General features: G+C 36.8%; 1 protein-coding gene across 14 annotated transcripts in view; it reads left to right on the top strand.

Annotated features, from left to right (window-relative positions):
- The window catches only part of TCF4 (transcription factor 4), a 449,273-nt gene that overhangs the window by 215,511 nt on the left and 207,153 nt on the right, over window positions 1-26,609 (top strand). For all 14 annotated transcript variants that reach the window (XR_014174417.1, XM_081941830.1, XM_081941822.1 and 11 more), the window contains one exon: window positions 9,553-9,617. Coding sequence is in view for 13 of the 14 variants with exons in the window: in XM_081941830.1 (XP_081797956.1) it covers window positions 9,553-9,617 (65 nt within the window). In the remaining variant the exon portion in view is untranslated. The remainder of the gene's footprint in view (window positions 1-9,552; window positions 9,618-26,609) is intronic.

The raw sequence follows: 26,609 nt of genomic DNA, 5'->3' as shown, positions 1-26,609 counted from the left end.
GGTTTTGTCCATCATATCTGTCTCCATTTGATATCTTAATTCCTCCAAACATCTTTTGAACAAATTCCAAATTTAACAGTTCTTGCACGTACTCAATAAAAAGCAACTTATTATTTGTTTGGAGGTAAGAACACAAGTTAATGTTGTTGCCGTTTGTGATTAGTTGGAAACCTCAAATTTTAGTCAACATGGAAAGAAATTGTTTTCTTGCTTAATAGCTGAAATATCATATATTGACATTGTCAAATAAGATGAAATCAAAATCGGGGAATCTCATTGTCAGGATTCCAAATACCATCCTCTGTGAAATAATAGCTCGAGGCAAGAAGTTCCTCAGAAGACCAATTTATTAGTCTTTTCCAAGGCACCTGAGGGTAGAACAAGAAGCAATGGGTGGAAACTAATCAAGGAGAGAAGCAACTTAGAACTGAGGAGAAATTTCCTGACAGCGAGGGCAATTAATCAGTGGAACAGCTTGCCTCCAGAAGTTGTGAATGCCCCAACACTGGAAGTCTTTAAGAAGATGTTGGATAACCATTTGCCTGAAATGGTATAGGGTTTCCTGCCTAGGCAGGGGGTTGGACTAGAAGACCTCCAAGGTCCCTTCCAACTCTACTATTGTATTGTATTGTATTGTATTATTAGAAAAGCCATGTTGGGACATCTGGGGAAACCCAAATCTGAAAACCTCTGCCCCAACACCCACAGGTCCATCACATCAGTCATTGCCATGGATGAAGATTCTTCCCATCCACATCCATCCAGGTGCAGGGATGAGGTGACCTTGACTTTCTGAGAAGCAGTGGTGGGATTCAGCCAGTTCGCACCTATTCGGGAGAACCGGTTGTTAACTTTCTAAGCAGTTCAGAGAACCAGTTGTTGGAAGAAATCTCCTTTTGTTTTTTTCCCACTTTACAGGGCTAATCCGGTAAGGAAGGCAGGAAGGAAACAGTCTGGAGTTGTTTCTAGCCTAATCTCAATTTCCTTGTTTACAAAAACTGCCTCTGGTTAACCCTAATTGCCCCCATTGACCTGAGTGACGTTGAGTTAGCCATGCCCACACGGTCACATGACCACCGAGCCACGCCTACCCAGCTGGTCATTAGGGCAGAGAACCGGTTGTTAAATTATTTGAATCCCACCACTGCTGAGAAAAAATGTTGTTATGGCTGCACATCTCCCAAGCTGCATACCATCCTACCTCCCAGTTTCCCATAGTAACTATGTTTGAATATGTGGCAGGCTTGAGGCCCTATCCCCACCCCCCATGGCTTCCAAACCTAACACTCATCTCACGCTACTTACTCTTGATGAGAGATATATAATAAAGGGAGGAAGCCTTGGACTCCCCCCCCCTCAATTTCTGAGATAAATAATCTAATGGAGGGTCTCAGATATGTGTTTTCCAGTGAAATACTGTTTTTGTCAAACACTTTCAGTTTGTATATTTACAAACTGTTTGTTTACAAACTTTCCATTTGTATATTTATTATTCTTTCCCTGTATTTTTCATTGACAGGAACTAGTTCAAAATATTTTTTTAAAAAAACCCTACCTTTGTTCTATTTGATTACAAACTAGACATACCCAGTTCCTGCAAGCGTTTTTTGTATGTTTTAGCTTCCAATCCTCTAATCATCTTTGTTGCTCTTCTCTGTACTCTTTCTAGAGTCTCCACATCCTTTTTACATTGTGGCGACCAAAACTGCATGCAGTATTCCAAGTGTGTCCTTACCAAGGCTTTATAAAGTGGTATTAACACTTCAAATAGATGCACATCGTTCTGCATTTATTTTCCTGTAGATTTTTTAAAATCCATATTTTACTGCTTCAGTTTGAGATGTTGTCTTAAAACATACCTGCACAAAACTTTTTGTGATAAAAGAAGCCTTTAAAATTGATAGGAAATTGATAATGGATAGTATTAAGACATTTGTTTTAAGTCATTGGTGTACGAAATGATATGGAGTTCTTCATATGTAAGACCATCTGAATAAATTGAGATTATTTTGCATAAAATAAGTTCCTATGGGACAAACAAATTTAGAGATGCATCACAAAGGTAATAAGATTTCTTTAAGCCATTGAATATTATTGCTTCAAAGGGCATTGGAACAAAAAACTTGTTAGAAAAAATGTTAACTAATTAGAATTAAGTTATATTGGTATTGTCAATTCCTGTTCTGCTATATAAATCAATATTTCCTGTATGGTGTATTAAGAAATGTTTACTGGCTATTTTTTTTTAAACAATGAACTATTGAATGAATAAAAGGCCATAATTTTCTAGACCAATTGGTAGCTTGGGCAGTACATATATTCTATTATTTTTAAGTGTGACCTTCATACAGCAAACCTCATTTGTCAAAGTTGAAAAATATTTCTTGGGCCCAACAGCACACAATTTGAAGCAAATATCAGCTTTTTAAGTAATGACTGATAGCTTATATGCATCACATGTTTAAGATTAAAACCAAATGAACACTGACACCAGTTTCTCTGGCTGATGTGCACCAGAATGTAAGCTGGAGTAAAAAGAGCTTCAAAAATAAAGCATCAACCAATATTGAGGTTTTGCACAATGTTCATTTATGCCACATATGCTGTTCTGAGTAAGCCCTCAGTCAGCTATTTAGGCTAACAGAATCAACACGGGAGTTTGCAGAGTCCCCTTGCGATTGGTAGGTGTCAGAAACATTGAATCAGCCTGACACCAAAAACTGCCCATCTGGAAAGATCTTTACATTAAGTGCACCTTTAAGCTTTGCCTTTGTCTTTATCTTCTGATGTGGTATGTTAAACTGTATAATCTCCAGTTGTAATAGCACATAACAGTAGCAACATAATGCCTCTTTAGGAACAATCCGTCTCTATATATGTCAGTGTATTTATTAAAGTTTTTTTCACGTTTTGAAAATAATATCCATTCGCCTTTTGCTGTATCTCTGGGGCATATCAATTTCTTAGACCTAAAATTGTTGCTGGTCTGTCTATTGATTTGAAATGCCAGTGTAATGACTTGATCTGGGCAAATAGTTCGTGTTGTCTCGCTTTCATTTTGTACCCTCTTTTTTTTTTCCTGTCCTAACAATGGTTTCCTGTGATATCCGAATTTTAATAGTTTATGGTTAAAACCAAACATATAATAGTTTATAAACCACTTTTACATCAAGATTTCAAAGCATCACTTTGAGACAGTTTCTGTAGTAATAGTAGTAAACAGTGCATCCCATTTTGTTATTCTAAAATTAAAGCACAGGTAAAAATGAAGAAAGCTGAACAAAAGAAAAGGAAGGTTTTTTTAAAATACATTCTCTGTTTTCTAAACCATAATTGAGAAATCATTCTTGTTTTTTCTTTTCTTTTTTTTAAATAATGCCTAAGTTGAGTCAATGTTAGGATAAGGTTTGCTTCTGCGTTCAGTAATTTCTATATTTGCATTGAGTATAATATTTCTTTGATATCCATTTTATGTCAATAAACTAGAAATTTTGGCCAAACTTATATTATTATAAAATGCCAGGAAGAGTCCTTTGGGGTTAGTCTTTGATCCTTTTGTGCATCACACTTCATGAATGTCTAGTACTGAACATTTAAGCTTCAGTCAAAAACTTCAAAAGGTTTCATAAGAAAAGAAACTCTTCCAAGTTATGTTTTAGTTCAGTGTAATAGAAGAAATGCTAGGTCCCCAATTGCTTTCTTTTCAAACAAAATGAAGATCCCCGTAATGCCATGAAACGGGATTTATGCATCACAATTGTTAGATTATATTTCATTAATGAAACTCACAATGGCTATGCTCACACAACCAATTTAACCAGGTCAAATAAAAGTTTTTATTTGCAATCAAGCAACATGCTAAGTTTGACTAGTGGTTAACCTTCATTAGGGTGGGTGGGGGGGAAGCAGAGGTGGTTTTCTGGTTCAGACCCGTTCGCACAAACCGGTAGCGGAAATCGTGGGTGGCTCTATTTTGTCCTATTTAGGGAGGTTTTTTGAGCAAAGCGCATGTGCGGAAGGCCATGCGCATTCGTGGACAGGAAGGCCGTGTGCACATGTGCGAGCTGGTAGGTAAGGTAAGTGAAAACCAGCCCTAGGGGGGGTTATTTATTTGTAATGGGCCAGTCTGTAGTGGAAACCCAATTATTTGGTTAATTCCCAGTGAATTGGGCAATCTATGTTGCTCTGCATTTCTATTACTGTATGTCATTTATTACCACAAAAGACTAGGAGAGCCCTAATACACGATTTCTCTAAACAATGGAGCAGAATTGGACATGAGTAGTTTATATGTGCAGTTATCTAAATAAAATTGTATAGAGTCACTGGAGAGCTACAAATCAATGAATGAATGAATGAATGATGCATGTGGTTTATTAATCCCTCTATATGTCTTAATATATTGTTTAGCCACGAGGAAGTAAGATAGGAGTAGAAATGGAAATAATAAATCTAAAATGTTTCCTAAGTACATTCCTTATAGACATCTTACAGGCAGCCATTTGTCTGGAATGGTATAGGTCTCCTTCTTGAGCAGCGGGTTGGACTAGAAGACCTCCAAGTTCCCTTCTAACTCAGTTACTCTGTTATTCGTTATATGTAACCTCTTTCTATCTGAAACTTCTTGCCTTATAGCTAGCATATGAAGATAAGATTGTCTCATTTTCCAAGCATAACTCTCCCACGTATACCATGATGGGCACTTCAGTGTGAGAAGATATTGATACTGAACAGAAAGCTTACCCTTTCTATCTCTCCCCCATGGATTTTCTTTTCTTTTTTTCCAAATGCCTAGCAATTTAAAATTACAGAATGAATAATCCCTTGCAACGAAATAAGCAATTTAGTCCAGACAGAAGCGGTCCCATGACTGTGAAAATTAGGAATGTGAATGCAAATGTTCCTCAACCATCTGAAGTCAAACTATATTTGAAGATATGTCACCGTGCCTCTTGAATCCAACTGTCACAAAAGTTAAAATATTAAGGGTATCGCGAATGTATAAGCGAGATATCTATTGGTAGAGCAAAGACAAACTGACCTTTCTTTCAGAACAAAAGGGCGGGGGAGTTATATGAGAGTTAGAACTTTTGAATTTTTGGCTTAATTCAGTTTTTCAGAGGACGTTACCGTGAAGCAGGCGGCTTCTTTATGGGCTGACTGGAAATCCTGCAATGTTTTTGTGTTGGGTTCTTTTTTTTATTTTTCCCTTTTCCTCATTTTGATTACAGTTAATCTCAGATGCTGGGAACTGCATAGTAAGCAACTGAGTTTAGAGGAGATTCTTTTTAAAAAAAATTTCTTGGGTGTTTATTGAGTGTCTGTATGTGTATTATGCCTTAGAGAAAAACCTTGGCAGTTCATTCTGTTTTTCTTTGTATGTATTTTGGCTGATGTGTATTCTGTCTGTTTATTTATTTAAAAAGGTATTAGTATAATTAATAATGCATTTCCTTTTAATCACTCTCAGGGTTCCCACTTGTATAATAGTAAGTCATTGTTTGGGTCATCTTCTCGTAGGTTTTATTTCGACTATCACAACATAGTTGTGTGTATATATCTATATCTATCTATCTATCTATCTATCATCTATCTATCTATCTATCTATCTATCTATCTATCTATCATCTATCTATCTATCATCTATCTATCTATATCTATATATTTAGCAGTCAGTGCAATATTGGTCCTAGTGATGGGAAATCTAAGCAGATACAGAACAAGTACCCTTTCCTTGGTTTGTATGCAAATTATTAACCGGTACGTTTAAGGTTTGTTTAAAAAAAACAACAACTATGGACAGCAATACTCCACGCAGTAAAAGACTTGAGCGATTAATGCTACCCTTATGCCTCTTTCGAGTAGTCTTAGCCATGGGGCTTGGCACTGGAAGTGTTGTCTTTGTGCCAAAAAATATCCGCAGCGGCTGCCGCATTCTGGTACTGGAAGGTTGTCTCGAAAATTCCGCAGTGAATGTGTCGAGTTTCTACATTGTTGTCGAATCTTTAAAAACCCCAAACCCTCAACGCACAATCCCTTTAAGAAGTTGCAATTTATAGCATCCCAGTCCACAAATGCACATTGAGAATTGCTGCCTTCCTGTAATACCTGAGTACGATGGAGATGGCAAAGTAAGTATAGAAATTCCAAGCGAGCTCGCTTTTTGTGTGTTAAATTTATGCACACAGATAGTTGCTTAGAGAGCCCCCGCCAGAATATTATTAGCCCTCTTTCAAATTTTACTCTCTGAAACAAATATGCTAGTGAATTTTAAGCAGAAAACCAACATAAAGAAAGTAGCTGATTTTTAAATGAATGTTTCCCTTCCAGAGATTTTTTCCTCCCTCCATGAATTAGATGACATCTACCCCCCAAAAAGTCAGTTTATTTCGCAATGACAATTGATAGTCTATCTATACAAACGCTGTACACACACATACATCCATGTCCCTAAAGAGTTTCATGTAAATTTGATTATTCTGTTCTTAAATGGGAGGAAAGACACGTTCCTGGTTGGATTGGGGTACAAAAATAAAGACATAATAAAAGTTAAAGGCTTATACTCTCAGGATGAAATATGCTCATTCCTGATCTCCAAAGCTATCTGTCTGATGGTAAAAATGGATGCTACAGATGAAATCTTTACAAGGAGCATAATCCTTAAAAAAAAAAGAAGTCGTCAATCTCCTGCTGGTTTTTGTGTCTCTTTGGTACCTCACAAGCTTCGACAGAGTCCTGGACGAGTGCCCATTGATGTCATGGAAACACTCAAATTACTGAGAATGATTCATGTCTGTGCTGTTCTCTTATCCTCCCCCACACAAATAGAAGTAGATTTTTAACCCTGACAACTTGTAATTTGCAGTGCGTTTTATTTTTGCATCTAGATAAATATTTTTTAACCACCGAAATTAAAATGAGACAGTTTGTATCTGATACGATAGCAAGGAGGAGGAGGAGGAGGACAGGTACTCACATAGTAAATGAAATTCATTTGCCTGGTTCTTTATTCAGTAGGTTGGATTTGTTAGCTTTATTCACCCATCTCCTCATTAAAATGTATTTTTGCCTGGTTGAGTTTGAGAAAACTCACCTTGTAGGTGTGAGATGAAGTATAACCTGTACTGTTTCTTTCCTGTTTAGGACATTTTTTTTCCTGTTTCCTGTCTTATCAATTGTTCATAGACATCTCTCCCCCCCCCCACACACATTAACTCATAGTGTACAAAATCTCAAGTGAGTTCAGTATTTCTACTTTCCTATCTGTAGTTTTCATCACGGTTAGGAAAAGACCCTTTTTATGAAATCACAAAAAAATGTGTCACATTTTATATCCTTGGGCATGTAGATAAATTCAACTTGTAGTATTTTGTTTCGTATTTTATTATGATAAGACAATTTTAAAAGCATGTGGAAATTACCATTATTTTCCCCTATCTGAAAGCTGAATTCTAAATGACAAGTCAAATAAAAGTAGAGTTATAATTTTATATTAATGTTATTGGCATACATTTTAGGGGAATGTGTATAGGGGATTTGCTCCCAGTGCAAGTTCCATCTTTTTAACAGTAAAACTGAAAGAAAGTAGAATTCCACATAATAGTGTGGCTCTGAAGATGCCAATTTGAAATCGTGTGCAATTTACACAATATAGAAACTTATAGAATGTATTCATCTCAGTCATTATTTTAATTGAATCCAGACTTTATTGGATAAAACCTTAAATAAAACCTTATGTGCATTTAATCAAATATTTTTTCAAAAAATCAATTTGACACTTTAAGAAACAACAGTTTAGTTTATTAAACAATTGTTCTATATTAAATTAAAAATTTGAATCTTTTTCCCCTTACACCTTATATTTCAATAATAACAGACTAAGTATAATATTCTCTAGTAAAATAACATCCTTTAAAGTAAAGGTGGTTTTGCGAAGTATGTGGTAGTAATTAAATGATTCATTTACAGGGGTAATGTCCTGTACAATATGTAGCTAGTTATTGCAATTTATTATATGCTTGATTGAAGAAACAACCAGAACTTTGCATTATATTATATCTGGGTACCCAAGGGTCATTACTATTGTCCACCAAAAATATGGAGAGGGTATGTTTTGGATATCCAATAACAATAATTTCTTTCTATGTTAAGCTGTTGAATCTTATCTCTGCTCATCTTAAGTGCACCTAATAGTTATAAATTTTTAAAGCTTAATCTTTCACTTTCTAACCACATTTGGAATAATTTTATTAGATTTCATGCCAGAATATTATTATTTTTCACGCGAGGACCTATCATAGGTCATTGCTGACCTTATGGAACAGGGCTCCTAGCTTTTCACATTTTCAACAAATTCCTACTTTGGTTTACTAATAACCATCATAATATATGAAATCCATTCCTCTGTTCTTTTCATCAGATTCACAATGTCCTTATCCAACTATATCATGTGCTGTTGGCATTTTAAAGAAAATGTTAAGAGCATGCAGAAAAATCAAAGAAAACACTAGAATTGGCATGAAATATCACAATCTATTTGTGTCTCCTACAACTCTGAGAAAGTTGAAACATTGTTAGGGAGTGATATATTTCAATATAAAATACTCTTTCTGGAGCGTAACTACAGAGATCAAGTCATTCAATAGGGAATTCAACTAGGAAAGACTGAAGAATCAGACTTGTGATGGGGGTTTCGTTGCTAAATTTACCATCTGGAGTTTTTGATTTATTACCTCTGACCCCACTGGTGACTGCAGTGTAATCAGTGAGAATTATTATGGTCAGGTCACGACATGGATAACCTTCCTGCTGTGCTCATAAAAATAAATTTGCGCAGTTTTTAGGAGTAAGAAAGAAAAGGGAAAAAGAGATTCTGTTTCCTCCTTTAAAAATGATGGTCTCACATATATTATTCTGGATGTTTGAATGGCATTTCCAATTAGAAATGTAATCATAGCAAACAGTGAAGGTATTTTAAAGCAGAGGCCATTAGGAGTTCTATGGCACAGGTCTATGGAAGAATAATGGTTAAGAACAGTGTGCCATTGGAGTTCACCAAAGGATCAGAAGGCCAGGTTGAGCAAAATAAACGGAGGTCTACCATGGGTTTCCCCTTATTTTCGTTTTGAGGTATAAGCAGCCATGTACTTCTTTCCTAGATGCCATCCTTAGTGTTTGGAGGATTTTGCCAATGGTGTGTCATGAGCAGAAGCATAAAGTAAGTTCCTGAGTCTCAAAACAAGGAAGCTCATCATCTGAGGAAATCTGATTGTCTTCTGTGGTTAGAAAATTGTGCTATTGAGATGAGGAACATGTGCCATTCTTCTGTGGTGATGTGGAATCAAAATTTATTTACCAAGACCAAAGACAGTAGTGATGTGATTACTATAAAAAAGGGCTTTAAAGACGAGAAGCTTTTTATGAAATAGATTAAGGACTTCCACCATAATGCAATAAATATCATTCTTCTATACAGATTAATTAATTACAGGATGTATTTTTTAACAGTGTTATTAGATAATACCCCTCTCTGTCTCTCTCCCTCTAAAACAGGTAAAACAGAAAGAAGCTCTTATTCATCATATGGACGAGACTCAAATCTTCAAGGTTGTCATCAGGTAAGAGTCAGTTGATGGTATGAAGTAACATGTGATCCCATGTTTACGTACTATCCATCTTTGTGACATATATCGGGTCTTTTCAAAGAATTTTCAAGGATAGTTCAATAGTGTTTGAAACATTAAATTGTTTTTCTCTTACTTTCTGGTTTTCTGTTGGTTACTAGATTGATATTTTGGTGTATTCCTGGTGAATTGTTTATCAATCTGATTGAAAAGATTACATTATTGTTACCCAAATGACAATTCCTGGATAATGAATAGTTCAACTTAAGAAATTGTCAAGAGTTTGTAGGAGGCACCAGTGGAGATTTTAAAGCCATACTGCCTTTGGACTGGCTATAGCAATAAATTATAATTTCCATAGAGTCTGTAGGATGTTGTGTGAAAACAAGAGTTCTATTGAGAGATAAAAATGTCTGTAAAAATACGATTTTGTTGTCTCTTTTTGTTTCTGAATTGCTTTTGGCTGGAAGTCAAGGCCAGCAGGCTAACAGAAAAATCGTCTCAAGGGAAACATGTGCGAGCTAGAAAAATAAGAGTATTTTAATTAAATAATAAAATGCCAATGTAATACAAAGGTATAGCTTCTCTGTGTTTATGCCACTATATAGTTGGCATTTGCATATTTTTAAATTTCCAGAGAGAGTACCTTCATCTAAAATTTCTGTCAGTAGCTAAATATTAAGCTGCTTGCAATATACATATGCATATACATGCATACATACATAATTACTTATGTATGTATGTATGTATGTATGTATGTATGTATGTATATATATATATATATATATATATATATATATATATATATATATATATATATATATATATATATATATATATATATATATATATATATATATATATATATATATATATATATATACATACACATACACATACTGCAATCCAGTTTTACTGCTTCCTCAGAATGCTTTATTCTGCTACCTTCCTTCCCTCTCCCTTCCTTTTTTTTAAGGACAGTTATTGTTTGCATTCTTTGATTGCTTCTTTCACCCCAAAAGAAACACTTGCTTACTTTGGAAGAAAACACCCATTTTTATCCCTTTCAAACTTTACATCCTTTAAAGTGAGAAGTGCCACGTAGCTTTTCTTCTTCTTCTTCTTAATGTATTGTGAGCGTAACTTTCTCAGCAGAGGAGAGAAACAATGTGAGGTTTTTTGAAATGGGTTTGGGGTAGGTGAGTTCAGCTACTTTGCTTAATTAAGCATAGCAAAATATAAACAGTCCAAGTCATTAAATAGAACCTTGCCTTGAAAAGTACACATACTTAGTATTAATGTTTCCTTAGAGCTGGCATTCCAGTGTCTTTGTGCATCTGTTCATTTTTGCAAGTTTTTGATTCTCCAGCCTACTCAGATATGCTATCCATTCTATCCAGATGGGTAGCAAGAGATTTGCGGAAATGAGACGTGAGGCTGCTTTGGTCAAGAACTATGGACTTGCATGTGTTCTCAAGTATTAAATTCATCCCTGTTTTCTGGAAGGAATTGCCCAGGAAAAGAAACATACAGCATTCGCAGTGCAATGGAAACATCTTTGGAATGTGCCTGTTCAAATGCTTGGAGCAAATAGCTTTGGCTGCGAACAACGAAATGCTGTGTGGCTTTAGTGTAAAGCTTTCAATTCCTGTGGAAGGTTTGATCTGTTGGATCTGGTTACTGAGGGCCAAAACAAAAGAGGAGAAGTTTGGTGACATGCTTCTTTTTTGCAGGTAGAATAAGCTGTAATTTAGGGGAGGGGGGAGTTGTTTCTTTTGTTGGTTGTGGTTTGGAGCTGGTTTGGACGGTAGCCGATTGTCATTTCTACAGGATACCTTATTCTTTTTTCTTTTCTTTTCTTTTCTTTTTAAAAAGGGGTGGTATTTATCAGATTAATTCAAATCGGATTAAAGCTCCCTTAAACTGTCACTTATATCTCTTAAATGTGTGAAAGAAAGAAAAAAGAAAAGTGCAAGTGGGAGCCTCGCTTATCCATTTGTGATTTTACAGAACCAGCCTATGAAATGACTTACGGCATTTGAAGTTCATTAAAATCAAAGGGCTGTTTCCAAAATAAGCATCATCTACGATAAAGGGTGATGGGCAGTGTATTTTCCTATTTTAAATCAATTCACTTTCATTGTAGCCTTTCATATATTCCTTCGTGCTTCTACCACCACCCTCTTCATAGATGTTACTCATTTATTGAGCTAAATTATCATTCCTTTTGTTTCCGGACATGTGGTGTTGTAAATATACTTAAGGATAACCCCCCCCCCCCCACCAAATAATTCCCAGAAAAAGTAAATCATTCTGTGAAATAAGTATTGTTACCTGGGTAAAGGAGATTTATCTTCTGAATGATACTTTTGTTACTAAGCTCCTGATTTTAGCCATGTAGCTTCCTTTCTGCAACAGCCTCTAATCTTTGATCTTATGTACAAGCTACTTTCCCTTGTGTAACAGCAGGATACAATATTGCTTTTTCTAAAAGCACATTTGCTATGTGTTCCTCTACATCTTTACTTCAGTCCATATTGTCTTATATTTACTTATATCCAATTATTAAACTGTTCTAGCTAGTTACTGAATGTTGTACCATATCAGTAGCTGAGGCATTGCTTCTCTCTGTCTCTCTCTGTCTCTTTCTCTTTCTGTCTCTGTGTGTGTGTGTGTCCTCTCTTTCTCTCTCTCTCCTCCCTCCCTCCCTCCCTCCCTCTTTTTCTCTTTCTCTCTCTCTCTGTCTCTCTTTCTATTTCTCTCCTGGTCTCTGATTCTGCTGTTTTCTGCGGTTTCTGAAATCTTCACGACTTTACAACCTGCTCTGTAAACACCTGGAAATCGGTAGTTGCCATTCCTAGTATCCAAATTATTCATAACTTTTTTTTATTTTCCACAACGAGATGATAGTGTCAGTTAAAGTTCAAAAGCGTATAACTGATCCCTGAAACAGATGTTTGAGGAAACAATCTTTTCCGTGGCACCAACCTAGTTCTGATTGTCCTCAAAATAAGGAAGTGGCTGGATATTTTTTCAACACTGTTAATTTACATTGGAGGGAAGCTCATATTCAAACATTCCTGGAAAATGGCCAAGGGGCAAAATAATAATAATAATCTAAGAATAGGGATCACCTGCTGCAAAATATAGAAAACAAGTTGTTAGCCAAATAGTAAGGTCATATTCAGCCCAGCCATTAAAGTAAGCTACTGCAAAATTAAAATTGATGGGAAATAAGTACAAAGTTCTTTAAACATTGTCCAAAATTTGGCCTCACTGACCCACATTGGCATGTGAGTCAAATTCAGTCAGTTAACTACATTGATCTGGCTTTTAGAAGGTACCTTAATACCATTTTTAACAAAATAAAATAAGTCCACATTCCATTTTTAATCACTGTTGAATCAAATAAAGGGTTCTGTCTGTTTGAATTTTGTCTGAGCATGATCCAACAAAATGTCCCCAGAAAGACCACAAACGTGGCATTAAGAAAATAATTCTAGTGTTTATTCCCCAGTGAATGGTATCCAAAAGTGACAGTGGAGATCATTTAGCTACCATGATAAACTTAATGCCTATGATTTTTCCTAATTTACTTTTAACTGTATCTTTGCTGGTACCATCACCACAACCCAAGAACAGATTCCCTGGTTACTGAAAAAGTGATACCATGCCTTCCAGTTCGAGGATGGTTTATAAGACTATTTTGAAACTGTCAGAATAAATCAGTAAGATTCACCCATAAAAAGAGAAACAGAGAGATGCAGAGGCAGAGGGAGGGAGGGAGAGAGAACAGCATAAAGTGGAAACCAAATTAAAAGTAGTTTCATCAGTACAATAGTAACCACCTGGTTGTTAAGCAAATCTCCCAAATGGGTGGTTTTTGCAGAAACTTGACAAGAACAGCAAAAAAATGTTGCAAACTATCATGACTTTGGGAGGCTGTAACCAGTTATAAATGCGAGCCTGTTGGCAAGCACCCAAAATGTGACATAGGTGGAGGATATGACAGTCATAACTTCAATGACAGATCAAATACTTTTTGAGGGAGTCAATGGTAAACTTTGCATGATTGTTAAGTGAGGTCTATCTATATAGAGGCAGAGCTTACATTAGAACAGGAGTCTCCAACCTTGGCAACTTTAAGACTTGTGGACCTCTGGGAGTTAAAGTCCACAAATCTTAAAAGTTCCTAAGGTTGGAGACCCCTTCATTAGAACTTCCCCATTCGCTTCTAAACTTGTGTGTTTGTTGTCCATCAGCTAACTAGCTTGAAGTTGAAAAGGGAGATCTCTCAAGAATCCGGTGTTGTCCTAGTATAATAACAGAAGTATCCAATGGTGGGAATGAGGGATTGGGAAACAAGTTATGACAACTTTATTGCATGCAATGCAAGTCTCAGCACTTTGTGCAAGTGTGTGACATGATCAGAGTGAAGCCTTATTCTTTTTTTTTTGGGGGGGGGGAACTAGCAGATCCCACAGAAGTCTATGTGCAGTGATTTCAAGAGAAGTTGAAACAAGATGGCTCATAAAATCAAGAAATTCAACAACAACAACAAATTAGAAGCATCACTTTCTGGAAATAGCCATTGCAGTATAAGGAGAACTACCCTCCTTCTCATTCCCATCCAGTCACATCACTGGACCTCAGAAAATACAGAAGGATATTTTCAATGCCATCATGGTTAGTTAGCACTATTGACTGCTACTTAATAAGTGATGCTTCCCTTCCCATGGGGTGGGATTCTACCAGTTCAGACCGGTTCAGGTGAACCAGTAGCTCTGAAGATCATCTGGGAGTGACCTGTTCGCTCCCACTAGCAAGTGGGCCCACCCACTGGTCCCTGCGCTTTACCTACCTTTATCTTCTCAGCTGAGTCGTGCATCAGAGTGGATTGCCATGCCTCAGCTGTTTTCCTTCCCAAGCTGTAATCCGGAAGGTAGGTCTTCTCTAAACTGCTCGCACACCACCAGTGAACCAGTTGAAATTGATCAAGGTGAGATGCAACCTAGAAATAAGGAGACATTTTCTGACAGTGAGAACAATCAATCAATGGAACAGCTTGTCTTCAGAAGTTGTGGGAGCGTCATCACTTGAGACTTTCAAGGAGAGACTGGACTGCCATTTATTAGAAATGGTGTAGGTTCTCCTGCTTGAGGGAGGAGGGAGGTTGGACTAGATGACCTATAAGGTCCCTTCCAACTAGGACTACCCATATCTCTTCTTGCCTTTGAAAAGGCTACACAGACCAGTGGAGGGTCCAGAGTTTGTGCCAAACTGAGATGAGGCCTTTTCCAGACTTCTGACAGAACATGATCCTGCTTATTTGAGAAGATTTGACCGTTCAATTTGTACCATAGCTTGATGAACTCACGTGATATCCTAACTTTCTGATTAGATACTTTTCATTTCTCTTTTTCTAGGTTACCCAATTACGTATTTATATCGTATTTTGATCCATGCATTTTTAGTTCTGCATCAGATTTAGGATTTGGCCCACAGTATCTTGAGCTTTATCTGAGAACCTATTCTGTCATGATTATAGTTGGTCCACTTGTGGCTGAAATGAAGAATGGGAACTCTGGATTATGCTGATTTCTGTTCATGCAGAATTTCCTCGGCAATAGAAATATTTTAATTCACTGGATTTATCTAGTGTTAGAACCCAACGCAATGTAACTTGAAATACATTCAGACTTTTTTTTCTTTTTAAAAAATCGTATGAATGTGAAATCTGAAAATATTTATTTTTGTTTCAGCAAACTGAAGCCTTGGCATTTGTAGAAGTATACTGTAAGAAAATGTATATTATTTATTATGGGATAAAGATAATCAGTGCCTTATTTTTTTTAACACCATTCTTTCAAATATGTAGAAATACCTCAACTTCCTACCCATTGAAATGTTTAAAAAAAGAGAGAAAATTTAGGAAGCGCCAATGTACGTTAACATTCTGTTACTACAATATGGCAAAATGTATTATAACTCAACAGTAAGAGAAAGAAAGATGGTGTTTTTGTTTTTGTAAGCATATCTGACATCTTCAATTTGTAGCAAAATGTTGAGGAAAAAAGTGAAAGGTTTATAAATGGAAAAATTTGAGAGGATCTGAAAGATGAATGGAAGTTATTCTCGTTAAGGCTGAACAGGTTGGATCTTTATTTACAGATCTGCTGAATCCCCAAATAAACATTACCAGATGTTGGGGGGGAGGGGCGTGGAGAGAAAGTTCAGGTTCTTTTTTGCAGCTCTTTCTGGTCTTAAAAATGTCCTTCTGAGTTGCTGGTCTCAGTTGTCACTAAACGAGGACTACCTGTAATGCTTGTTTTCACTGTAGCGTGAAACAATGTGTTTTATCAAATATGCGAAACAACTTTTAAGTTTGTCCCTAAAGTTCTTTTTTCAAGAGGCAACTGGACTTTCTGCTTTTTCTTTCAAGGCGTTTTGCTTCTCATCCAAGAAGCTTCTTTAGCTTAGAGCTGAAGACGAGAAGCGAAATGTCTTCAAAGAAAAACCAGAAAATCCAATTGCCTCTTGAAAAAGCACCTTTGGGACAACCATGACCTGGATGACTGAGAATCTCCATAGATACCTTTTATGTTTGTCCTCTTAGCAATGGAATATATGAGAGGACAATTTGCTTCACTTAGGAACCTGGGTTTCTATTGTCCAGTGCTCCTCATAGAGTAGTGAATTGTAGGAGTGGTTTTTGTAGATCTAGAACATTCCTAGACCTAGAACATTCCTATTTCAGTGTTATGCTACTACTGTTTCAAAGCAGTATTTACATTGCCCCATTCTCTTGTTCTCTCAGTTGTCACTCAACAACAACCAAGTATCACAGCTTTGCCCTTCTGAATACCACATGTAGTGCCACAGTGCCTTCTTTCTCTTTTCTCCTTTTATTTTTAAATTCCTTTACCTAACACTGAAGAAGGGGGAAAAATGCTTGCACTGATTTTTTAGGACCGAACTGTGAGATTGGACAGGAAAGTTACTCAAACGAAGGCAATCTGGATCTGACCCAGCTTAGGCCTTTGGAGATCTCCTAAAGATCAATTAGCCAGTCCTGCTTTGCTCTGGATATGCAGTTTTCCAAATGCAGAAATAAGTGAAAAATGCAATACTTAAGAAATATCAATTGCAACTTTAAGACGCACAGATTTCAACTCCTAGAATTCCCCAGACTGGGAAATTCTGGGAATTGAAATCCAAACATCTTAAATTTCTCAGGATGGAGAAACACTGTTCTATCAAATGACTTAACAAAAGTGAAGCAATGGCCTGATCCCAATTATATTCATTAATTCACTCACTCACTCACTCACTCATGCCTGCATTCAATTTCTATAGAATTTATTTGAAACATTCCTGAAAATTGCTCCCAGAACATCTAAATAAGACTGCCCATGCTTCCAGTCTTATTTTTTTTAAAGAATCGCAAAAGAAACAAAAATGTCTTTTTTGAGAAGGAAAACCAACATTAACCCAAGCACTAGTTTTTAGTTGAAAAGTTCAGCTCTTCAATGGTTTAGCAAACCATAGAATTGGTTCCATTTCCTTTCCCTTTGGGCAACACAAACAATGGCAATTGAATAGCAAAAGGGAAGTAGATGGCCATCTGAAGTTATATCTGGACTCACTACAAACAGTAATTGCTGCTGTTCCTAGTCTTTATAATGGCCGGAGTAATAATAGCAGTTTAGTTTTGAAATATGCGGCATGTTAATTGCTGTGATCACATTTTTGAACCCCGGAGCACTCCTCACCAGGAAATTTATAAATAACTGTAAATACTGAGTTCAGAGTAAAGCTTGTTAATTTAGCATTTTATTACGATGTGCATTAAAAATTATTTATCACTAAGCTTAGTCTGTATATCTTGTAACAAGATACACATGGAGTCAAAGGAAATGTACATTTAGTGGTGAAATGGACTGTTTTAGAATATACACACATAACTTTGCAATGGACTGTTTTAGAATATACACACATAACTCTGCTAATGAAACAGTATGGGGAATATTAAATGAACACTAAAGTAGCTGGAAAAGATTGCTGGCTTATGCAAACAATTTTACAATATTTGTTTCTACTAACATTTTTGGTAGCTCATCACTTCATTTGCCACATCTCCCCCCCACTCCCCAGCAAATCTATCACTGCATGGCTTTCTAGCAGTAATTCTGTAAAAGAGAATTACTTAAGACTTTGAATTTAATTCAAAGTTGATTAGTGAGTCAAAGCTCACAAATTTAAGGATACCCAGATACAAGGCAAAGGAGGAACATAGTTTTTATGCTAGCTCCCCAAACTTTTCAGGAGTAACTTTATGTAGTAGTCTTAATTTCAGTTCAGTGAGAAACAACGAGTCATAATTTTAGTAGTAAATTTTGCTAACACACCCAAAAGGCATATTGATGATAACAGATGATAGGCAATTTGTTCTTTCCTTCCTTGGAATCCTTGACTAGCCATGACAATTATTTTTTTAAAAAAATGAAGTAAACTGAAAGACAAGGAATACAGGGCAGCATTTAATAAAAGAAATATTGCTGCAAGGTTCAATAGCCAAAAAAAAAAAAACCTGTATAAAATCAAAATTGAATCGAACCGAACAGATTTTATTTGACATCTAAAGCAATTAACGAAAGAAGTTATATTTAACAATAGGCATCCTAATCAACCGTTGTATTGCAAAACCCTGTCCTGGATAATCATCAATATGGCATTTTTAGATTGTTATTTAATATAATGAGTGTCAATGACACTTGTGGCTACATTCATAGGGGAAAAGGAAACATAATCCTGCCCCAAAGCAGTTGGTTGATTAGTGAGTCAAAGCTCACAAATTTAAGGATACCCAGATACAAAGCAAAGGAGGAACATAGTTTTTATGCTAGTTCCCCAAACTTTTCAGGAGTAACTTTAGTAACAATGTGTGGTTAATTTAAAAAAAAACGTAATTAAAATATCATAATTTTCTTTCCCCAATCAAAGGCACAATTAGTTCAACAGAGACAACCAGCTCATAGCATTCTAGGATCCGAAGTTACCTAAGCTTAAAACCAAATTTTATGTCCCAGAACCAGGGTTTTTTTTTAAAAAAAAATGTGAACATGTGTTTTTCATACCAAATCATGGCGAAGTTTTATTCAAGGATCATCTTTGTCTTATCAGAATTGGGAGGTTTTTATTTTCTTTTTCTTTTGAGTGATCTCCTAAGGATTATACTTATTATGCTGGTATCATAAAAATCCCCACCTGAGGAAAAGCAGGGAGTGATGTCCTCCCACAGCACACAGTGAATTTCATGGTTGCATGTCTGTCTATTCTCTTAAATTAGATAAGGAGTAGCTTCATTAGCACTTTTAACTTTGCTTTATATAAACTTACCACCTTCTTGATTGCTCCTGAATCAGTATTTTAATTTTTTTTTTCTGCATAATTAAACTAAATCACTAAGACAAGAAATATTGTTTCTTGAAGTGGATAGATAGATAGATAGATAGATAGATAGATAGATAGATAGATAGATAGATAGATAGATAGATAGATAGATGATAGATAGATAGATGATAGATAGATAGATGGATGGATAGAGAGAGACAAAAAGACAGACAGACAGGCAGGCAGGCAGGCAGACAGACTGACAGACATACTTTAATGATAAATATGAAGGAAGTGTATTCAATAAGTTATAAAATTTTATCTCTGTAATACACCTGCAGTAAAATAACAAAACAGTACTGCACTTAAGGAACATGTGTGTATGTGTTACAATGTTTCACCCCCCCTTCTAAACAGCTGCTTACAAATTTCAAGATCCGCTGTGTATATTCCCTAGAGACCATCTCTAATAATCGAGACGCATCTGCCATTGCAGTATTATAGGCATATGTGGTTTTATTGAAAGCTATACCTGTCTATAAAAAAATTAAATAACTACTACCTCAATTAAATTGGCAAGCTACCTTTTGTGAAGATCATATTGCAGACCTCTGGGGACACAAAGAGTTCATTTTAGCTATTCAGTTACAAATCACTAAGTTTGTTTTTTTATTAGTCAAATAAGTAGATTTCTGCTGGCTCTCATAGCAAGTTGTCTGTACCTGTTATCAAATCTTCCTCCTGTTCCCTACATATAAAAACACATAAATCCTGTATTGATGCAGCATTAAATCAAATAAAACAAAACAAAAATTCAGAAAAATTGATTTTTCTTAAATCTTGTTGGCTTCTCCCTTTCTGTTCCTTCTCCCCCCTCTCACGGCCTCCATTGCTAGAGAGTAGAATAAATTCTGAGAGTAACAGATTTATGATGAGTTTATGATGAATGTGAAAATATTTCAGCGGATCAAAACAAAGTCAAAAGTGTCTTTATTTCATGTGTCTTTATGTGGCTGGCTGCGTTTGAAATCAGAAAAGTTAAATAATTGGCCTGATGCTAATAAATGAATAACTGAAATGTTATTCACTTATTAATTACAAGTCACTTGTATGTGTTGTGAGCGTACCAGCTGCCTTAGAAGGACCTTTTCTAATGGGATGCACACTTTCGACTAGCTTTTTTCAATGTTAGCAACTTTATTGTTTATTGTTTATTTATTTATTTTCTCAAGCATGTATAAGATAACAGATCTAAGCATGATTATGAATGTGAATGGATACGAATAAGTGAGGACTGTAGGACAGGGATGGTAAGCATGTTTCTGCACTTATGCACGACCCTTACAGATCTCTTAGGAATGGGGGGAGGTCAACAGTAGACCGCTTAAGGTTAAAGTTATGGGGTTTGGGGTTGAAGCCACAGAGTCAGGTAGTGCATTCCAGGTGTTGACCACTCTGTTGCTAAAGTTGTATTTTCTGTAATCGAATTTGGATTGGTTTACCTTAAGGTTGTATCTCTTGTGTGCTCGTGTATGGTTGCAGTTGAAGCAGAAGTAGTCATTGCCAGGTAGGGCATTGTAGCAGATAATTTTGTGCACTACGCTCAGACCAAAAGCGGCATAGTTCTAAGCCCGAAAATTTGAGCCTGATGGTATAAGGGATTCTGTTGTGAACAGAGGAGTGGAGGACTCTTCTCATGAAATATCTCTGGACTCAATCAATTGTATTAATGACTGATATGCAGTACGGGTTCCAGATGTTGGACTTCAATTCCCAGAAGGGGACAGTGATACATCTTCAGAACGTTTGAGAGCCCCACCAGATTTCCCATAGTATGTTGAGGTTGTAATCCAAAAGTGAATGGAAACAAAGAAGTATTAAGGAGTAAAGTAGACTCATTAAATATCTACAAGGATTAAGGAATGTATTTTTCCCCTGGAAAACACTCACATTTCCCAAATACAAAAAGGAGGAGAAAAACTCCCAACGGCAGTGGTATCTCAGGCCACACTTGTCATCCATGCTTTAAACCAACATCTAACACTTGGGTAAAAACTAAATCTATAAAATAATTATCTTCTTGTAGTTGAGGCAGACACTAGACTAAGAATCTAATGCAGCAGAATGCAGGGCCCAGATGTAAGGGATGTTGTAATCATACTTGTTTCATCTCTATTCTTTTGATGAAGCTTTCCTTCACCACCAGCCGTTTGTTCAGAAGTTACTCTAGCAATGAGGAATGTCCTACCATGGCAAGAACACTCATCCTTTTGAAGAATTTCTAAGAGATTGTTGAGATATTTAATAAATGGCTTGGAAGGATTACATTTCCTTAGGTAATGCCCATATTTCATTATGAAAACAGACCTACATGGCTTAAGGCAAGATTAGCTTCAGGACTGTCTGTCCTCAATTGTCCATGTCACCAACCTGACAGGATGGGCTTTTCCAGCTTTTTAGGGAAAATAGTATCATCTAGAGCAGTGTTTCCCAACCTTGGCAACTTGAAGATGTCTGGACTTCAACTCCCAGAGTTGAAGTCCAGACATCTTCAAGTTGCCAAGGTTGGGAAACACTGATCTAGAGGAGTCTGAAGAAGTCCATTTTCTCCACCACGGTACTTTCTCTGTGGAAAAGCATTTCCATAAATTCCAGATGACCCTAACCCATATTTGAAAATATGTCTTTTCGACATGGACTTTGGAGCTGGGACCAGAATGTATGATTATGGGATGGTTTCTAGGGGGGTTGATTAAATGCAATGTTCTTTGGTTTTTTTTTAATGTATTACTGTGGTTATTATGAGTCTCTTGGAGTCATTAGATGTGACAGGCACCTATGAATATATGTAAATAAATAAAACCAAAACAATTAACTGTATCTTTTTTCTTTATTGGGAGTCAGGAGCTGCCTAGAAATACCCACTGAGATTTTACATGCTGTTTCTAGGCTAGTCAGGGATCAAAACAGTATGCACTATACCTTCTATACATTTTCTTTATTTAATCAGTATACTTTTATACCACCTTTCATCCTAATCGTAGTTAGAATTTTGGGAACTTATATCGTGTTTTCCCGAAAATAAGACAGGGTGTTATTTTATTTGACCCCTGAAATAAGCGCTTGGCCTTATTTTCGGGGAGGTCTTATTATTTTTGAGATACAGGAGGCAGCAAGCGTGGTCACCTCATGTTTGCTGTTGTGCTGCTACAGCAGCGAGGTGCGAGGCGCATGGCGCATCGCTGGGCCTGCCACTTTTGTTTCGGCAGCCATTAGCGTGGCAAGGGGCACGGTGGCTAGGGTTCCAGGAGCGGCCATTAGGTAAGGGTGTGTGGATTGTGTGGGGCATGTTCCCCCTCCCTTCCCCCCCTCTGGTCCCACCTCCTCACCTTGTGTTGTTTGCATGGCAACCAACCAGAGGAAATGGCAGGGAACAGCTGCGTGTGCATTTAAATATTTTCAGGGAGGGCTTATTTTGGGGGGAGGGCTTATTTTAGCACATGCATTCAAAAGCCCAATTGGGCTTATTATCCGGGAAGGTCTTATGTTCGGGGAAACAGGGTAGGGTACAAAAAAAAAACCCCACATTGTTAAACAAGTCTAGTTGGGCTGGAAATGTATTTACAACACACTGCAAATTAGAACATATGCTCATTTATAATTATTTAATAAGTCCTGAAATATGCCATCAAAGGCTTACAGAGTTTTCTTGTTTATATATCAATTTATTATATTGATAGGTTATATGGGGTTCAAACAAACCACTTTGAAACATTCTAAGTTTATTTTTAAAGTTGTGTAATTAATACTTGGCTTACTGTGAGGTGTTATACAAGGTACATCTTGTAGATCTTAAGTTATGCTTATGGAACAGCAAATATATATATATATATATATATATATATATATATATATATATATATATATATATATATATATATATATGTGTGTGTGTGTGTGTGTGTGTGTGTGTGTGTGTGTGTGTGTTAAGTTATATTTTTGTGTACATCTGTGCCTTGTTTTAAGCCAGAAAAGTGAGATATAAATATGTTTAATAAATAAAATTTATTAGGAAGTGAAGTAGTTCCCCAACCCATCTCTCTGCTAGTTGATTCTTTTTGTAATATGGATTATAGCAAAACACAAATAGAGTTAATTAAATTGTATTTTTTTCACTGACGGCTGTAGCTGAAGTTGGACAGATGACATTCCTGCATAACTTGGTTTTATTTTCATTTCTCAAGTTTCCTGGTAAAACACAAAATGGTGATAAGAGTGTGGTCAAGTCCAAAGATTGGGCTCCATTCACTAAGAAACAAAATTCCATTTGTACAATGGAACCCAAAGGTAAAGCTAAAGGCTCCCCTTGCACATATGTGCTAGTAGTTCCCGACTCTAGGGGGTGGTGCTCATCTCTGTTTCAAAGCTGAAGGCATGTCCGTGGTCATGTGGCTGGTATGACTAAATGCCAAAGATGCACAGAACACTGTTACCTTCCCATCAAAAGTGGTTCCTATATTTCTACTTGCATTTTTACATGCTTTTGAACTGCTAGGTTGGCAGAAGCAGGACAAGTAACAGGAGCTCACTCTGTTACGCGGTGCTAGGGATTTGAACCATCAAACGGCTGACCTTTTTGATCGACAAGCTGAGCATCTTAGCCACTGTGTCCCAATAATGGAACCTACACATACCTAAATACTGAACTATCTCTAAGTGGAACTAATTTCCATTTAGGCATATATTGGTCATATTCATTTATATATAGATAAACTGAGACAGAGTCAATAGGGATTTAGAGCAGCACATGTAAAAGGGAGCATATGTATAATTGAATATATACATGCACACCCGTCCGTCCGTCATACACGAAGGGTTTGTTTGTTATTGCTGGACTAGCAGAACAATGAAATTCATGCTTAGAGGAAGATAGGTATTTTGGAAAAAATGTTGCCCTCTGAAACAAAAGAAATAATGCTTTAGTAATATCCTGGACATTGAAAATAAACACAGCTGTTTCAAGTGTCCAAGAATAGTATGCCCTCCTGCTGGGCTACATTTGCCAGTTGTTCAGTAGCTTAACCTGTAATTTTCCCCCCACATCCTGAATATAACTTGAAATTTAAAGGAATTAAATTTAATTCTGCAATTGGAAATTTCTCTCTCTCTCTCTCCCTCCCTCTCTCTCTCTCTCTCTCTCTCTCTCTCTCTCTCCCTCCCTCCCTCCCTCCCTCCCTCCCTCCCTCTCCCTCCCCCTCCCCCTCCCCCTCCCTCTCTCCCTACCTACCTACCTACCTGTGGTGGGATTCAAATTTTTTTACTACCGGTTCTGGCTTGGTGGGCATGGCAGGGGAAGGTTACTGCAAAATCCCAATTTCCTCCCAATCAGCTGGGACTTGGGAGGCAGACAATAGATGTGGGTGGGGCCAGTCAGAGGTGGTATTTACTGGTTTTGCAAACGACTCAAAATTTCCGCTACTGGTTCTCCAGAACCGGTTAGCACCTGCTGAATACCACCTCTGCTACCTACCTACCTACCTACCTACCTACCTATTTATCCAAGCTGCTGTTGATATTGTATTTAAATTTACTATCATTTCATCCATATTTTTCATGCTCCTAACAAGATTTATGGCAGAGTTTACTCAACAAAGGAAATTAGCCAATGGATTCTGATTCCTGTTATTTAATCCAATTTGCCATTGACTGTCATCTCAATAAGCCTGTCCTCTCAACATTGCACAAGGGCCACATGGAATGGATTGCAACTTGAATACTACTGCTAATAATAATTACAATAATAAACCATCTGGGGCACCACTTGAGCATCATCGGCATTGACAAAATTACCATGAGTCAATTGCAAAAGGCAGCTTTACTTGGAGCAGCTTAACAACAACAACAATACTATCAAGTAACAACATCTGCTTATTCCATATAGTCGGAAAGGACTTGATAGATGGATAAAAATGCCAAATTGAGTCTAAATGTCTGGCTGCCCCTTATGATAAACCTTTGTGAACCATAATAATAACAAATGCATACAAAGGCAGAATTGAGAACTCAGCAAATGCCGCATCTGCAAAGAAGCTGAAGAAACAGTGGATCACCTAGTTATCTGCTATAAGACAATTTCACAGAGTGACTACAAACAACGGCATGACAAAGTAGCAACAATGATGTATTGGTATATTTGCAAAAAATACCATTTGCTTGCAAGCAAGAACTGTTGGGACCACAAAATGGACAAAGTAATAGAAAATGGAGAAGCTGAAGTGCTCAGGGGCTCTTTTAAATTCAAATATACAAACACCTGCCAAATTGAACCCCAGATTTAACAATTATCGATAAAAGACAAAAGTATCTGGATAATGGATGTGGCAGAACTTGCAAAGGAGAAGAGAAAGAGCTGTAGAAAATAACAAAGTATTAACACCTGTAAGTAGAAGTCGAACCATGGTGGCAAAAGACAGCAAAGATAATAACAATAATAATAGGTTTCTTCGATGCAATTCCAAAACTTCTGGAGCATCACTTGAACATTCTCAGCATTGACAAAATCCCCATCAGTCAATTGCAAAAGTTAGCTTTATTTGGAACAGCTTAAATTGTGCAATGATGTCTCTTAACGTCATGAAACATCTATCTAACCCAGGTCCTTTGGAAGGACTCTATGGGTGAATAAAAATGTCAAATCCAAACATCAGGCTGACTATGCTACCTACCATAATACCATAATAATATATTAATTTTTTAAAGTTATTCATCTACCTACCTTTTACTAGGGTCTTTTTAACTATTTTCTTTCTGTAAAAAAGATACTTGAGCTGTAGAAGGTTAGTATTTTGATAAAATAGAAAATGATATTTTATCTAATGCAACGGTTTAGATGAAAAATGTGGGTAGCTTCCAACTATTTATTTTTTCCACTCTATCTTGGGACAAATAATCCAGATAATGTTTAATAAAATGAATGAATCTCTTGGAATGGAATAAAATTGATGTGGGCATGTCTGACTTTAAAGCCAGCCATACTGCTGGAACAAATGGATTCACACACTGTGCATTAACTAACCCCAGACGTCGGCAAAAACTAGAGCAGATATACGTAATATAATTCCAGTAAACTAAAGAAAATGTTTAGGGACACTTTATGTTTAATAAAGATAATAAATAATAAAGAGAATGTTTAAGGGATACCCAGTGGCTCAGTGGCTAAGACACTGAGTTTGTCGATCAGAAAGATTGGCAGTTCGGTGGTTCGAATCCCTAGCACCACGTAACGGAGTGAGCTCCTGTTACTTGTCCCACCTTCTGCCAACCTAAGCATGCAAAGGAGAAGAGAAAGAGCTGTAGAAAATAACAAAATATAAACATCTGTAAGTAGAAGTAGAACCAGGCATGTAAAAAATGCAAGTAGAAGAATAGGGACTACTTTGATGGGAAGGTAACAGCATTCCATGCACCTTCGGCGTTTAATCATGCTGGCCACAGGACCATGGAGACATTTTCAGACAGTGCTGGCTCTTCGGCTTTGAAATGGAGATGAACACCGCCCCCTAGAGTCGGGAACGACTAGCATGTATGTAGGAG

This window comes from Natrix helvetica (assembly GCF_964273705.1).
Source record: "Natrix helvetica genome assembly, chromosome: 2".
Lineage (NCBI taxonomy): Eukaryota > Metazoa > Chordata > Lepidosauria > Squamata > Natricidae > Natrix > Natrix helvetica.
This window is presented reverse-complemented; position numbering and strand designations above follow the sequence as displayed.